Raw genomic sequence first — 17,352 nt, forward strand, 5'->3', positions numbered from 1 at the left:
TTAAAGTGGTGTTTAACATGAGTTTCCAGCGTTCGGATTAATTGGGAGAATTTAATAGCTGCTCAGTACAATATAAGCTCCCTGGGATTGTTTGCTCAAAGTCTAGGATATACATTTTATTTAAACATTTCTCATATTTCAAATTGTAAGGTGCCAGCACTGAGAAATTTCATAGCAGAACTGGCTGGGTGGCATTTACTGAGTTTGATGTCTACCAGAGAGTAGAATTAATGTAAACTGAGACACTCTGTCAGTGACTTTGCCCTACTGTTTTCTGAAGTTTGATTGGAGCGGGGAGAGCCAAGAATAGTCTAATGTTCTCCCTCTTTAAGCACTTTGTATGCAGCACCCAGATTGTGGAGCTCAGACAGCCACCTGTCTGTGGGTAGCACTCTGGCACCTCAGTCACAAATTGTGAGTCCCACTCGAGGGAACAACAAAAAATCGAGTGCTGCCGTTCGGGCCCAGTGCTGCCGTTCGGGCCCAGGGCTGACCTTCAGTTCCAGAGCTGACCTTCAGGCCCAGAGCTGCACTGTCAAAGGGTTCTGTCTCTCTGGTGAAACCAAAGCCTCATCGGCCTGTTCCAGCCCATGTCAAAGATCTGCTGGGACAGTTTTGCAGGAGGGGGAGGGAAGGGTATTATCCTCACAATGTCCTGGTCATTGTCTCTCCCTTAGTCTCAGAGTAAGGGGTGGCATATTTAAGACAGGGACAAGAAGGAATTTCTCCTTGGAGGGGTGTGCATCCGTGGGATTCCTCACCACAGAGGTCTGTAGAGGTTTGATCTCAAAGTCTATTCAAACCTGAGATAGGCAGACAGGTTTTTAATCCACAAGGGAATGAAGGGTTATGAGGGAAATCAGTTGTAAAGTGAATGATCAGATGAGCTAAAAATGTGTTGCTGGAAAAGCGCAGCAGGTCAGGCAGCATCCAAGGAGCAGGAGAATCGACGTTTCGGGCATGAGCCCTTCTTCAGGAATGAGGAGAGTGTGCCAAGCAGGCGAAGATAAAAGGTAGGGAGGAGGGACTTGGGGGAGGGGCGTTGGAAATGCGATAGGTGGAAGGAGGTCAAGGTGAGGGTGATAGGCCTGAGTGGGGATGGGGGCGGAGAGGTCAGGAAGAAGATTGCAGGTTAGGAAAGTGGTGTTGAGTCCGAGGGTTGGACTGAGACAAGGTGGGGGAGGGGAAATGAGGAAACTGGAGAAATCTGAGTTCATCTCTTATGGTTGGAGGGTTCCTAGGCGGAAGATGAGGCGCTCTTCCTCCAGCCGTTGTGATGCTATGGTCTGGCAATGGAGGAGTCCAAGGACCTGCATGTCCTTGTGGAGTGGGAGGGGGAGTTGAAGTGTTAAGCCACGGGGTGGTTGGGTTAGTTGGTGTAGGTGTCTCAGAGGTGTTCTTTGAAACGTTGAGCAAGTAGGCGGCCTGTCTCCCCAATCTTGAGGAGGCCACATCAGGTGCAGCGGATGCAGTAAATGATGTGTGTGGAGATGCAAGTGAAATTGTGGCAGATATGGAATGATCCCTTGGGGCCTTGGAGGGAAGTAAGGGGGGAGGAGATGAGCCATGATGTCATTGAATGGCAGAGTATGCTCTTAAATCTAACGGTTGGAAGCATCTGGACAGAATTAAACCGTTATGCTCAGTTCACCTCATGCAAATCGCAGCCTTCAAAAGAACTACGCTGACGGTGAAGGAATCTGAGCTGTTCGGTAATTATGAAAGGCACTATACAAATGCAATTGTTTTCCCTGTGGTTTTTATTTTCGAAAAATCTGGCCGCACCCTTTCAGTGATTCTGCATTTGTTCCTTTTGAAGTCAGGGAGCGACGAGAGGGACAAGTGCTGTGTTCCACGGTGTGGGTGTAGCACTCGTTTAGGTGTAAGACACACCAGGATCTAGTGGATAAGGTGGGGTTCAGGTAACCACGTCATATTGTAGTGCTGGACCTGACTGTGTTTATTCCTTTGCTTCTTTCAGAGCTTCTCATCAGCACGTACGCCAAGTACTGCTACCGCAAGCTGCAGAAGGTTGCTGTGACAGGGGGAAAGAAGGTTTGCAGCTGAAGACTTGTTTTATTCATTGCCAGTTACTGCCACCCTGAAATCTCGAGAGCTGTCCCTGTCCATCTCGGTCTTCTCTTCACCACTGTCGCGATCTCTCCTGCTGAGGGTTAATCTCCGCCTGGGAAGCTGTGTGCTCCCAGGGTTGGAATTTAATCAAATAAAAACCCAAAGAACTGCAAATGTTGTACATCAGAAGTAAAAAAAAAACAAATGTTGCTGGAAAAACTCAGCAGGTCTGGCAGCATCTGTGAAGAGAAATCAGAGATAACGTATCGGGTCCAGTGCCAGGCTCAATATGTTAATCTGATTTCTCTTTACAGGTGCTGCCAGACCTGCTGAGCTTTTCCAGCAACTTTTGTATTTGTTTGGAATTTAACCAGCTGGTGACAGGCAGTAATACAGGGCTGAACATAGAACATAGAAAAATACAGCGCAGTACAGGCCTTTTACATAGAACATAGAACATAGAACAATACAGCGCAGTACAGGCCCTTCGGCCCTCGATGTTGCGCCGATCAAAGCCCACCTAACCTACACTAACCCACTATCCTCCATATACCTATCCAATGCCCGCTTAAATACCCATAAAGAGGGAGAGTCCACTACTGCTACTGGCAGGGCATTCCATGATCTTACGACTCGCTGAGTGAAGAACCTACCCCTAACATCAGTCCTATATCTACCCCCCCTTAATTTAAAGCTATGCCCCCTTGTAATAGCTGACTCCATACGCGGAAAAAGGTTCTCACTGTCAACCCTATCTAACCCCCTAATCATCTTGTACACCTCTATCAAATCACCCCTAAACCTTCTTTTCTCCAAAGAAAACAACCCCAAGTGCCTCAGCCTTTCCTCATAGGATCTTCCTACCATACCAGGCAACATCCTGGTAAACTTCCTCTGCACCCGTTCCAGTGCCTCCACATCCTTCCTATAGTATGGCGACCAAAACTGCACACAATATTCCAGAAGCGGCCGCACCAGAGTCTTATACAACTGCAGCATGACCTCAGGACTCCGGAACTCAATTCCTCTACCAATAAAAGCCAGTACGCCATATGCCTTCTTCACTGCACTATTTACCTGGGTGGCAACTTTCAGATGTTGCGCCGATCCAAGCCCACCTAACCTACACTAGCCCACTATCCTCCATATGCCTATCCAATGCCCGTTTAAATGCCCATAAAGAGGGAGAGTCCACCACTGCTACTGGCAGGGCATTCCATGAACTCACGACTCGCTGTTCAGGAGTTATCCCTATCCTACCTCTGCGGTGCCCATTTCCACTTCAACACAGCATTTGGATGTTGGTCAGGGGAGGGCATGTTCAAAATGAGGACCAAAGCTGAGGACAGAAAAAATGAGTTGGACTAATACAAACAGAGCAAACAAAAGTTAACGGTAAAGTTGCCATTGACTCAGAGGATCGATTGGCTGCTCTGTTATTACAGAGAGAGAGAGAGATGGCTGGTGGTGAGTTTAATCGGAGGGTCACCCCATGAGATGGAGAAGATGGACCTTCGAGGTAACCTCAGCCTCTGCTGAGGAAATTAGAGTCATACAGCACGGAAACAGACCCTTCGGTCTATCCGGTCCAACCAACCATAATCCCAAGCTAAACTAGTCCCACCTGCCTACACTTGGCCCATATCTCTCCAACATTTCCTATTCATGTACTTATCCAAAACTTCCAACTATACCCATGTCCACCATTTCCTGTGGAAGTTGATTCCACACACGAGCCACACCTTGTGCATAAAAAAAATTGCCCCCTTGTTTAAATCTTTCTCCTCTCACCATAAAAATATGCCCCCCAGCCTTGAAATCCCCCACCCGAGGGAAAGGACACCCACTATTTACTCTATCCATACCCCTCATGATTTTATAAACCTCTGTAAGGTCATCTCTCAACCTCCAATGCTCCAGGGAAAAAGTCCTGGCCTATCCTGCCTGTCCTTTGAGGGCACATGACAATAAGGGCTATTCAGGTTCAAGTAACTCAAGCCATGCTGTTACTATCCACCAACAAACCAGCCATCCAGCCAACCCAACTAACTGACCTCCAGGTACAGTTCTGCAGCACAGAGAAAGGCCCTTCAGCCCACATCAAGCAGAGAAATCTCTTGTCACTTTTTTTTTCTTAACTGCAGGAGGATGTTTATGTACTTGAAAAGGGGAATTCAAGCTGGAAAAAAGATGTTAGAAGTGTATGAGGAAGGAATGAGATTGGAATATAGAAACAAACAACAATTCAAGCTGAAAATGTGTTGCTGGAAAAGCGCAGCAGGTCAGGCAGCATCCAAGGAACAGGAGAATCGACGTTTCGGGCATGAGCCCTTCTTCAGGAATCAGCCCATTCCTGACGAAGGGCTCATGCCAGAAACGTCGATTCTCCTTCTCCTTGGATGCTGCCTGACCTGCTGCGCTTTTCCAGCAACACATTTTTCGGCTCTGATCTCCAGCATCTGCAGTCCTCACCTTCTCCAACAATCCAAGCTCCCTAAGTTAGATTGGTTTGTTCCTGCATGATTCTCAATATGAACCAGTCTGTTCATATCTCCAGTCCGGGGCAGAGGATCTGTGTCGTAGAATCCCTACAGTATGGAAACAGGCCCTTTGGCCCAACAAGCCCACACCGACCAAAGGGTCATTTGTATTGCCAATCCACCTAAGCTAACTTTGGACTGTGGGATGAAACCGGAGCACCCAGATGCTCCCTGACCCACTGTGATCTCTCCATGGATGATCCCTGACCCACTGTAATCTCCAGCATTTGTTGTATCCAGAGCAGAGGGTTATTGCTTGTTGTTTTTAACGAGAAAACATCAATTAGCAGCTCACATGTTTGACTGTAGCACCCTTTGATCCAAGTTCTCCATCTTTTGAAGTTGTGGGGTTTATTCTGTGGGCAGTGTCAGCTTGAGATCCAGACTCTAAGATCATGGGGCAGGTGCAGAAAAGAAGGATCCGCCACTAAACGTACAACAGAATTAACAGCATCAGGCCCTTCGGCCCAGCTGATCTATGCCAGCGCTTTTGTTACTTCTGAACTATATCCCACTTCCACTTCATAGAACAGTACAGCACAGGATCAGGCCCTTCGGCCCACCATGTCTGTGCTAACCACAATGCCATTCTGAACTAATCCCATCGGCCTCCACATGGTCTGTATCCCACTTTTCCCTCCTCGTTTACGTATCTGTCTAAAGTTTTTAAAACCATGGGATGTGGGCATCGCTGGCCAGGCCAGCATTTATTGCCCAGAGGGCAGTTAAGAATCAACCACATTGTTGTGAGTCTGGAGTCACATGCAGATTAGACAAGGATAGCATTTTCCCTCCCTAAAGGGCATTAGTGAACCTGATGAGCTTTTTCCTGATCCGATTCTTAATTCCAGATTTTTTTTAATTGAATTCAAACTCCACCTGCTGCTGTGAGTGGGATTTGAACCTGGGTTCCCAGTACATTACCTGGGTCAACAATCCAACGATAATACCACTGGGCCGTCGCCTCCCCATGTCTCTTAAACGTTTCTGTTGTAACTGCTTCTACAACCTCCTGTGGCCATGTCACTTTTCTGCATATCTTTGAATTACATTGTCACTAATTTACTGACCTGCTCTCCCAAACTCATATAGATCTACAGCACAGAAAAAGACCCTTCAGCCCCTTGAATCCATGCTTGTTAAAGAACAATCACCTAACTATTCTCATCCCATTTCCCAGCACTTAGTTCGTAGCCTTTGCATGTAATATGCATATCTAAATAAGTCTTCGATATAATGAGGGTTTCTGCCTCTCCCACCATTACAGGCAGTGAGGTCCAGATCCCAACACCCTCTGGGTGAAAAACATTTCCTCACATGTCCTCTAGACCTTCTGCCTCTCACCTTAAATCCACGCCCTTCAGTCATTGATTCCCTTCACCAAGGGGAGAAGGTCTTTCCTGTCTATACCCCTCAGTTTGATACATCTCAGTCATGCTCCCCTTCCTCAGTCTCCAGTGCTCAAAGGAAAACAGCCCCAGCCAGTCCATAACAGAAACTCTCTAGCCCAGGCAACATCTCTCATCTGCTCAGCAATGTCTGCAGTCTTATCACCTCCCTTCTCTAATATGGATTCCAGTACCGCACACGGTACTCTGCTGTGGCTCGGTGGTTAGCACTGCTGCCTCACAGCACCAGGGACCTTGGTTCAATTCCATCCTTGGGTCAGTCTGTGTGGAATTTGCACATTCTCCCCGTGTCTGTGTGGGTTTCCTCCGGGTGCTCCAGTTTCCTTCTGCAATCCAAAGATGTGCAAGTTGGGATTGGCCATGGGAAATTACCCATTGTGTCCAGGGATGTGCAGGTTAGATGGATTGGCCATGGGAAATATGGGGTTACGCAAGGATAGGGTGGGGAAACGAGGCTGGTTGGGCTATTTTTCGGAGTGTCAGTGTGGACTTGATGAACCAAATGGCCTGCTTGCACACTGTAGAGATTCTATGATTCTACCCAACATTTTACCTGTGTGGAGTTCTGAGCATAACCTCCCTGCTCCCTGGAAGTACATTCCATACACATACCACCCTCTGTGCAAAAAAGCTGCCCCTTAGGTCCCTTTTATATCTTCCCCCTCCTCACCCTAAACCTATGCCCTCCAATTCTGGATTCCCCCACCCCAGAGAAAACAACTTACCATCCCCCTCATGGTCTTATAAACCTCTATCAGGTCACATCTCAACCTCTGACCCTCCAGGGAAAACAGCCCCAGCCTGTTCAGCCTCTTCCCATAGCTCAAATCCTCCAACCCTGGCAATATCCTTGGAAATCTTTCTTCCACAAATAAGGAGACACGGTGGCACAGCGGTTAGCACTGTTGACTCACAGCACCAGAGACCTGGGTTCAACTCCTGCCACAGGCAACTGTCTGTGTGGAGTTTGCACATTCTCCATGTGTCTGCGTGGGTTTCCTCCCACAGTCCAAAAATGTGCAGACCAGGTGAATTGGCCATGCTAAATTGCCCGTAGAGTTAGGTGAAGGGGTAAATGTAGGGGAATGGGTCTGGGTGGGTTGCTCTTTGGAGGGTCAATGTGGATTTGTTGGGCCAAAGGGGCTGTTTCCACACTGTAGGGAATCTAATCTATTTTAAAGGAGACCATAACTGTGGGAATAGTGAGAGTGATGTGGAAAGTCTTCATAGAATCCCTGCAGTGTGGAAACAGGCCATTCAGCCCAGCAAGTCCACACCGACCCTCTGAAGAGTATCCCACCCAGACCCAACCCCTTACCCTGTCTACATTTCCTCCTGACAACTGCACCTAACCTACAGATCTCTGAAGACTATGGGGCAATTTTGTCATTATCTGAGGAATAGAAGCATGATATGATGGAAGGGAGAGTGGATAAAATAGGACAAGAAAGCCAAGGGAGAAAAATGTTTTTGGTTTATATTTCCTTTATTTGTTCGAGGGATGTTGGGGCCACTAACTGGGCCAGCATCCCTAATTGCCCCTTGAGAAGGGGGCGGCATGCTGTCTTGTTGAACCTTTGTACTCCTGAAGGTGTAGGGACACCCATGATGCCCTTGAGGAGGGAGTTAACCCAGTGACAGTGAAGGAACCAACAGACATCGCAGCAGACGTAGGCCATTCAGCCCATCGATTCTGTTCTGCCATTCAATGGAATCATAGCTGTTCTGAAATGCCTGTCTCTCTCCATTGTCAATGCACGTAATGACCAGCCTTACCCATCCCTCTGCAGTAAAGGATTCCACAGATTCACTATCTGTTTGTGTCGTAAATGTCTGCCCCCTTATTCTGAGAATATACCTTCTGATGCTAGACTCTCCCACAAAGGGAAGCAACCTTTCTCTGTGTGGTTATAGATTGTCTGAGGTGATGTCGTTTGTGAGGCTTGAAGAGGAACTTGCAGCTGGTGATGTTCACATGGTTTTGCTGCCCTTCACCCTCCAGGTGATAGAGGTTAGGGCTTTGCAAGGTGTTATCAGAGGTAGATTAGTGAGTTATTGTAGTACACCTTGTAGTTAGAGCGTGCCGTTGTGTGTCAGTGATGAACAGAGTGGACAGGGGACTCTGAGCCGGATTGAAATGTGCCTTCCTTAATCGACAGGGGCTTAGAAAACCGACTATTGAGGAGATCCATCATGCGAAAAATGCCATCCTCACGCCCTCCATGTTTGGCAGCTCTTTGGAAGAGATTATGGAAAGGCAACACGAACGCTACCCAGAGAGAAAACTGCCCTGGGTTCAAACCCAGCTCTCCAATAAAGTCCTGGCACTGGGAGGGGCGCAGATTGAAGGCATCTTCAGGTAAGAGTTTGTGTTTGTTCACCATGATCGTATGGGTGGAGATAGGGTAGTTGTCTGTGCAGATCCTCTAGACTCATAGAGTCATAGAGATGTACAGCATGGAAACAGACCCTTCGGTCCAACCCATCCATGCCGACCAGATATCCCAATCCAATCTAGTCCCACCTGCCAGCACCCGGCCCATATCCCTCCAAACTCTTCCTACTCATATACCCTACATCAAACATGATGGGTTCCAACGCAAGAGGACCCCATTGTTTGTCCCAAGAACCGTTGCAGAGTTTATGACACTCTGCAGAAGATACCCTATTCCCATGAAGAAGTGTCTGTTGGCTCTTAGTCTTCTTGAAGACCAGTGTCTGTCTGTACCTGATAAAACACTGCTCTCACCACAGCCGGTCTTCGGGTGGAATTAGAAATGCTGGAAGTTCCTCTGCACAGTCTGGGGAGGGGGAGTGGAGGTGGCTATGCTGCAGGAGGGAGGGGGGCACTGCACTGTTGTGGGGAGGGGGTGATTGTGTTGGAGGTGGGTGTCGGTAGGGGAGCGGGGAGGCTGTGCTGCTGGGGTGCCTGCTGTTTAGGGATGTGCCACACCATAAACAGGCTGTGAGCAACAAAGAAACACGAGAGGGAGCTTTACAATTTGGCACAGCGCCATGCGAAGTTTGCACACACTCCCCATGTCTGCGTGGGTTTCCCCCGGGTGCTCCAGTTTCCTCCCATAGTCCAAAGATCTGCAGGTTAGGTAGATTGGCCACGGGAAATGCAGGGTTACTGGGATAGTGGGGTGGGTCTGAGTGGGATGCTGTTTGGAGGGTCAGTGTGGACACAATGGACCGAGTGGCCTGCTTCCGCTCTGTAGGGATTCTATGATTCTCTGTTCTCCTTGGACTGAGATGGTGCACTTACGTCTGGAGAAGGGTCCCACTGGATTTGAAACGTTAGCTCTGCTTTCTCTCCTCTGCTAGACCTGCTGAGTGTCTCCAGCAAGTTCTCTTGTGGGAGTGAATTTATTTATTGTGTGTTTGGCCATGTATTAAGGACTCCGTGGGAGTGAATTTTCTTTCCCCGTTACAGTTTTGTGCTTGGCTCAGTTCCATACAGAAGTCCTGTGTTTCTCTTTATCCCCATCCTCTCCGGCCCCTCTTTGACACAATGCTACAAGCTGGGTTTGTCCTGAGCTGCTGACTGGTTTCAGTGGTTGCTATGTGTATGGAGCTCCAGGCAGTGAGATTTTTGGCGAGGTGGGGGGGGGGGGGGGGCAGTTTGCTTGCCATTTTCACAATTCGTTCTGCTGCTCCCCTCCACCTCTGACCCTTCCCACTCTCTGTTCTCCATGAGATTTCAGGAGCATCCCACAGCCCGAGGTGCAGACTGTGTACTGAGCAACCTGTTCTGTCAGCCATCTTGTCAGTCACTGGTTACATCAAGGCCCTTTGCAAACGATGAGGATTCTCTCAGTCCTTTCAGTATAGGATCTGGACGTCATGTTAAGGTTGTACAGGACATTGGTGAGGCCTCTTCTGGAATGTTCTGTCCAGTTCTGGTCACTCAGTTATAGGAAGGATATTGTTAAGCTTGAGAGGGTTCAGAAGAGATTTACCAGGATGGTGCCGGGTATGGAAAGTTTGCGTTATAATGAAAGGCTGGATAGGCTGGGACTTCTTTCACTGGAGCGTAGGAGGTTGAGAGGCGACTTGATAGAAGTTTAGAAAACCATGAGGAGTATACATAACGTTAATGGTGGGGAATTTTAAGACCGGGCCACATTTTTAAGGTGAGAGGAGAGAGATTTAAAAAAGACGCGAGGGGCAAATTTTTACACAGAGGGTGGTTCGCTTGTGGAATGAACTTCCTGAGGACCTGGTGGATGTGGGGACACTTAACAGTATTTGAATGACATTAGGATACGGTTTGCTCGCTGAGCTGGGAGGTTCATTTTCAGACGTTTCATCACCATCCTATCCCCCATTACTGACACCGTGGTTTAGATTACATACAGTGTGGAAACAGGCCCTTCGGCCCACCAAGTCCACACCGACCCTCCGAAGAGCAACCCACCCGGACTCATTCCCCTAACTCTATGGGCAATTTAGCATGGCCAATTCACCTGACCTGCACATTTTTGGACTGTGGGAAGAAACCGGAGCACCTGGAGGAAACCCACACAGACACGGGGAGAAAGTGCAAATTCCACACAGACAGTTGCCTGAGGCGGGAATTGAACCCGGGTCTCTGGCGCTGTGAGGCAGCAGTGCTAACCACTGCTGCCATAGTATGGTGATGAAACGTCTGAAAACGTACCTTCCAGCTCAGTGGGCAAACCTACATCCAGAACCTCAACCTGAGCTACAAATCTTCTCAAAACTCGCTTAACATTTGGATAAGTACACAACTAGGAAATGTTGAGAGGGAATTGGGCAGGCAAGTGGGACAAGTTGAGTTTGGGATTATGAGTTCCATGTACTGGTTTCCGTGCTGTAGGACTCTGGGACTGTCTACCCCTCATCCAGTCCCTTGGAGCTGATTATAGTCTTTCCCCCTCCCGCTGTTTCTCCCCCACCCCCTGCCGAAAGGTCGTGACTCCAGCTGAACTCCGCAGGATGAATGCACTGTCGAAATGAATTGCAAAGGGGTGCAGAAAGGGGCTGGGACTTAGTGGGTTGCTCTTTGAGAGGGATAGCTTGGACACAGTGGGCAGAGTGGCCTTCTGTTTTATGTTTCTAACTTCCTAACCTCTGCGTTTCAGCTTCACGCTCGGCCAACCCTGTTGAACCCGTGCCCGCGGTGATCTGTCCTCATTTCCCAGTAGGTTTCCCTCTGAAAGTATTCCCCGTGCTCACTGCCAGATAATGTGGGCTTTGATTGTGTCTTTAACAGAGGGAGACAGGAAACAATTGGTCTCCCTTTGATGTCTTTCCTTCCCTCTCCTCCACCACTCCTAGTGAGAATCGAGGGGGAAACCGTTGACTGAAGGAGTCACAGTTACTCACCATTCTGTGTTCCAGATGAGTTCTGATATGTTGGTGTTTGAAGACTCATTTGTTTATTTGTAGGTGGTGAAAGCACTTGGTGCACACTCACTGTTTCCCTTTGACTGCGCTCAGCAGAGGTTTCCATCTACAATGTTTAATTTTAGCCGTCGGTAACCTGGGTTGGAAGCTCGCAAATGACTTGAAAAGCTCCCAGAGCCTCCAGTGTATGAAGGGTTAAACGCAGCAGTGGAGCTGGAATTACAGCAGACCATAAAACATGCTTCGAACGGGCACTGGCAGAGCTCTTGGCTTGCTCCTCTACGTTCAGATGGTAGCCATGATGTTGGACATGGTCAGAAGTCACATGACACCAGGTTATAGTCGAAAGGTGTGGTGCTGGAAAAGCACAGCATCCGAGGAGCAGGAGAGTCGACGTTTCGGGCATAGGCCCTTGATCAGGAATGTTATAGTCCAACAGGTTTATTTGACATCACGAGCTTTCAGAGCTCTGTTCCTTTACCACCTCAAGGTAACCTTGCAGGTTGAGTCAGTGGTTAGGAAGGCAAATGCAATGTTGGCATTTATTTTGACAGAACTTGAATATAAAAGCAGAGATGTCCTTCTCAGGTCTGTCAGGCTCTGGTCAGACCACATTTGGAGTATTCTGTGCAGTTTTGGGCCCCGTATCTCAGGAAGGATGTACTGGCCCTGGAGCGTGTTCAGAGGAGATTCACAAGAACAGTCCCAGGAATGAAAAGCTTATCGTATGAGGAATGTTTGAGGACTCTGGGTCTATACTCGATGGAGTTTAGAAGGATGAGGGGGGATTTGATTGAAACTTACAGGATATCGAATGGCCTGGACAGAGTGGATGTTGCGAAGATGTTTCCATTGGTAGGAGAGACTAGGACCTGAGGGCACAGCCTTCGAGTAAAGGGAAGACCTCTTAGAATGGAGACAAGGAGAAACTTCTTCAGCCAGAGAGTGGGGAATCTATGGAATTCACTGCGACAGAAGGCTGTAGAGGCCAGGTCATTGAGTATATTTAAGACTGATTTAGATAGGTTCTTGAGTATCAAAGGGATCAAGGGTTACAGGGAGAAAGTGGGAGAACGGGGTTGAGAAACTTATCAGACATGATTCAATGGCTGAGCTACTTGATGGGCTGAATGGCGTAATATCTGCTCCTGCATCTTATGGACTATAACCTGGTGTTGTGTGACGTCTGGTTATGTTCAGATGTACCTTTTGGCTCCTTTCATAAGTACCTCATGAGCAGCAACTCCCCCCTCACTGCAGTTAGAACTTATTTTATTTCTGTGCCATCTCAGCCATTGTCTTGTCTGCACCACGTCAAACCCTGACCCATCCCCAACACCACCCACACCCTATCCTCAAACCCTGACCCATCCCCAACACCACCCTGACCCATCCCCAACACCACCCACACCCCATCCTCAAACCCTGACCCATCCCCAACACCACCCACACCCTATCCTCAAACCCTGACCCATCCCCAACACCACCCACACCCTATCCTCAACCGCTTACCCATCCCCAACACCACCCACACCCCATCCTCAAACCCTGACCCATCCCCAACACCACCCACACCCCATCCTCAAACCCTGACCCATCCCCAACACCACCCACACCCTATCCTAAAACCCTGACCCATCCCCAACACCACCCACACCCTATCCTCAAACCCTGACCCATCCCCCACACCACCCACACCCCATCCTCAAACCCTGACCCATCCCCAACACCACCCACACCCTATCCTCAAACCCTGACCCATCCCCAACACCACCCACACCCTATCCTCAACCGCTTACCCATCCCCAAAACCACCCACACCCTGTCCTCAAACCCTGACCCATCCCCAACACCACCCACACCCCATCCTCAAACCCTGACCCATCCCTAACACCACCCACACCCTATCCTCAACCGCTTACCCATCCCCAAAACCACCCACACCCCATCCTCAAACCCTGACCCATCCCCAACACCACCCACACCCTGTCCTCAACCGCTTACCCATCCCCAATACCACCCACACCCTATCCTCAAACCCTGACCCATCCCCAACACCACCCAACCACTGCACCCTGTCCTCAAACCCCCATCCATCCCCAACACCACCCACCACTCACCCACTGCACCCTGTCCTCAAACCCCCACCCATCCCCAACACCACCCACCACTCACCCACTGCACCCTGTCCTCAAACCCTCACCCAATCCCCACCACCACCCACCCACTGCACCGTCCTCAATACCCCCCACCCATCCCTGACACCACCCACCCAGTCCTCAAAACCCACCCATCCCCAACACCACCCACACCCTATCCTCAAACCCTGACCTATCCCCAACACCACCCACACCCTGTCCTCAAACCCCCACCGATCCCCGACACCACCCACCCACCCACTGCACCCTTTCCGCAATACCCCCACCCATCCCCGACACCACCCACCCACTGCACCCTGTCCTCAAACCCTCACCCAATCCCCACCACCACCCACCCACTGCACCGTCCTCAATACCCCCCACCCATCCCTGACACCACCCACCCAGTCCTCAAAACCCACCCATCCCCAACACCACCCACACCCTATCCTCAACCGCTTTCCCATCCCCAACACCACCCACACCCTGTCCTCAAACCCCCACCGATCCCCGACACCACCCACCCACCCACTGCACCCTTTCCGCAATACCCCCACCCATCCCCGACACCACCCACCCACTGCACCCGTCCTCAAACCCCCACCGATCCCCGACACCACCCACCCACCCACTGCACCCTTTCCGCAATACCCCCACCCATCCCCGACACCACCCACCCACTGCACCCGTCCTCAAACCCCCACCGATCCCCGACACCACCCACCCACCCACTGCACCCTTTCCGCAATACCCCCACCCATCCCCGACACCACCCACCCACTGCACCCGTCCTCAAACCCCCACCCATTCCCAACACCACCCGCCCACCCACTGCTGCCTGTCCTCAAACCCCAACCCATCCCTGACACCACCCATCCACCCACTACACCCTGCCCCCAATCCCTCACCCATCCCCGACACCACCCACCCACTGCTGCCTGTCCTCAAACCCCCACCCATCCCCAACATCACCCACTGCACCCTGTCCTCAAACCCTCACCCATCCCCAACACCACCCACCCACTGCACCCTGTCCTCAACCACTTACCCATCCCTGACACCACCCACCCAGTCCTCAAAACCCACCCATTCCCAACACCACCCACCACCCACACACTGCTGCCTGTCCTCAAACATCCAACCATCCCCGACACCACTCACTGCACCTTATCCTCAAACCCTCAACCATCCCCAAAACCACCAACCACCCACCCACTGCACCCTGTCCTCAACCGCTTACCCAACCCCGACACCACCCACCCACTGCACCCTGTCCTCAATACCCCCACCCATCCCAAACACCACCCACCCACCCATTGCACTCTGTCCTCAAACCCTCAACCATCCCCAAAACCACCAACCACCCACCCACTGCACCCTGTCCTCATCCGCTTACCCATCCCTGACACCACCCACCCACTGCAGCTTGTCCTCAAACCCCCACCCATTCCCAACACCACCCATCCACCCACTGCATCCTGCCCCCAATCCCTCACCCATCCCTGACACCACCGACCCACTGCTGCCTGTCCTCAAATCCCCACCCATCCCCAACACCACCCACCCACTGCACCCTGTCCTTACCCCTCACCCATCCCCGACACTATCCATGCACTGCACCCTGCCCCCAATCCCTCACCCATTCCTGATACCACCCACCCACCCACTGCTGCCTGTCCTCAAACCCCAACCCATCCCCGACACTATGCACCACCCACCGCACCCTGCCCCCAATCCCTCACCCATTCCCGACACCACCCACCCACTGCACCCTGTCCTCAACCGCTTACCCATCCCTGACACCTACCCACCCACTGCACCTTGTCCTCAAACCCCCACCCATCCCCAACACCACCCACCCACCCACTGCTGCCTGTCCTCAAACCCCCACCCATCCCTGATACCACCCATCCACCCATTGCACCCTGCCCCCAATCCCCCACCCATCCCCAACACCACCCACCCACCCACTGCTGCCTGTCCTCAAACCCCCACCCATCCCTGATACCACCCATCCACCCATTGCACCCTGCCCCCAATCCCTCACCCATCCCCGACACCACCCACCCACTGCACCCTGTCTTCAAACCCCCGCCTGTCCCTGACACCACCCACCCACTGCAGCTTGTCCTCAAACCCCCACCCATTCCCAACACCACCCGCCCACCCACTGCTGCCTGTCCTCAAACCCCAACCCATCCCTGACACCACCCATCCACCCACTGCACCCTGCCCCCAATCCCTCACCCATCCCCGACACCACCCACCCACTGCTGCCTGTCCTCAAATCCCCACCCATCCCCAACACCACCCACCCACTGCACCCTGTCCTTACCCCTCACCCATCGCCGACACTATCCATGCACTGCACCCTGCCCCCAATCCCTCACCCATTCCTGATACCACCCACCCACCCACTGCTGCCTGTCCTCAAACCCCCACCCATCCATCCACCCACTACACCCTGCCCCCAATCCCTCACCCATCCCCGACACCACCCACCCACTGCACCCTGTCTTCAAACCCCCACCTGTCCCTGACACCACCCACCCACCCACTACACCCTGCCCCCAATCCCTCACCCATCCCCGACACCACCCACCCACTGCAACCTGTCTTCAAACCCCCACCTGTCCCTGACACCACCCACCCACCCACTGCACCCTGTCATTAATCCCTCACCCATCCCCGACACCATCCACCCAATGCACCCTGTCCCCAATCGCTCACCCATTCCTGACACCACCCACCCACCCACCCACTGCATCTTGTCCTCAAACCCCCACCCATCCCCGACACCATCCACCACCCACCCACTGCACCCTGTCCTTAATCCCTCACCCATCCCCGACACCATCCACCCAATGCACCCTGTCCCCAATCGCTCACCCATTCCTGACACCACCCACCCACCCACCCACTGCACCCTGTCCTTAATCCCTCACTCATCCCCGACACTATCCACAACCCACCCACTGCACCTTGTCCTTAATCCTTCACCCATCCCCGACACCATCCACCCACTGCACTCTGCCCTCAATCCCTCACCCATTCCTGACACCACCCACCCACTGCACCCTGTTCTCAATACCCCACCCACCACCCGTCCACTGTAACAGCCTTAGTCTTCTCACTCTTGCCTTGCGCAGTTTGCCGATAGGTCAGCTTTTTGGTCTTTCTGTTAAATGTGGGCTGCATTGGCAAAACCAACATCTGTAGCCTGTCCCCAGCGGCCCTTGAACTGAGTGGTTTGCTCGATCATTTCAAGGGGGCAGTGAAAGATCTGGGCCTGGAGTCATGTGTCGGCCAGACGGGGTAAGGATGGCAGATACCTTCCTTGAAGAGCTTTAGTAAACCAGCTAAGGAGTTTTACAACAATCAGTCATTGACAAATAAAACCCGAAAGGACACTGGATGCAGTAAATCTAAAACCAAAATTGAAGTTGCTGGAAAAGCTCAGCAGGTCTGGCCACATCTATGAGGAGAAGTCAGAGTTAATGTTTCGTGTCCAGTGACCCTTCCTCAGAAGTTCTGATGAGGTGATCAGTGATTGGCATTGTTTCTGAGGTTAGATTTCAGTTAAATATCTTAATTAATTGAACTTGCACTCCATCAGACACCGTGGAGTGCGTGTGCTTAGAGTATAAGCCTGGCCCTCTGGGGTCTGAGTGCCATTATCACTGTGCCACCATCTCTCCTCAAACAGCTCATTGATAGTTCCACATGCCCTTACCCTCCCAGCCTGATCTGCTGTCCTGTGCTCTCGAACTGACCATCTACACCATAAGCTGAAACCACAAAACAGCGTGTTTCTGTGTC

At 51.3% G+C, this 17,352-nt stretch overlaps 1 protein-coding gene across 5 annotated transcripts in view; it reads left to right on the forward strand.

Moving 5' to 3' along the window:
• The window catches only part of LOC140462878 (rho GTPase-activating protein 39-like), a 203,923-nt gene that overhangs the window by 181,974 nt on the left and 4,597 nt on the right, over nt 1-17,352 (forward strand). For all 5 annotated transcript variants that reach the window (XM_072556292.1, XM_072556294.1, XM_072556293.1 and 2 more), the window contains 2 exons: nt 1,982-2,055; nt 8,182-8,381. In XM_072556292.1, the coding sequence (XP_072412393.1) occupies nt 1,982-2,055; nt 8,182-8,381 (274 nt within the window). The remainder of the gene's footprint in view (nt 1-1,981; nt 2,056-8,181; nt 8,382-17,352) is intronic.

The sequence above is a fragment of the Chiloscyllium punctatum genome, chromosome 37, assembly GCF_047496795.1.
Source record: "Chiloscyllium punctatum isolate Juve2018m chromosome 37, sChiPun1.3, whole genome shotgun sequence".
NCBI lineage: Eukaryota > Metazoa > Chordata > Chondrichthyes > Orectolobiformes > Hemiscylliidae > Chiloscyllium > Chiloscyllium punctatum.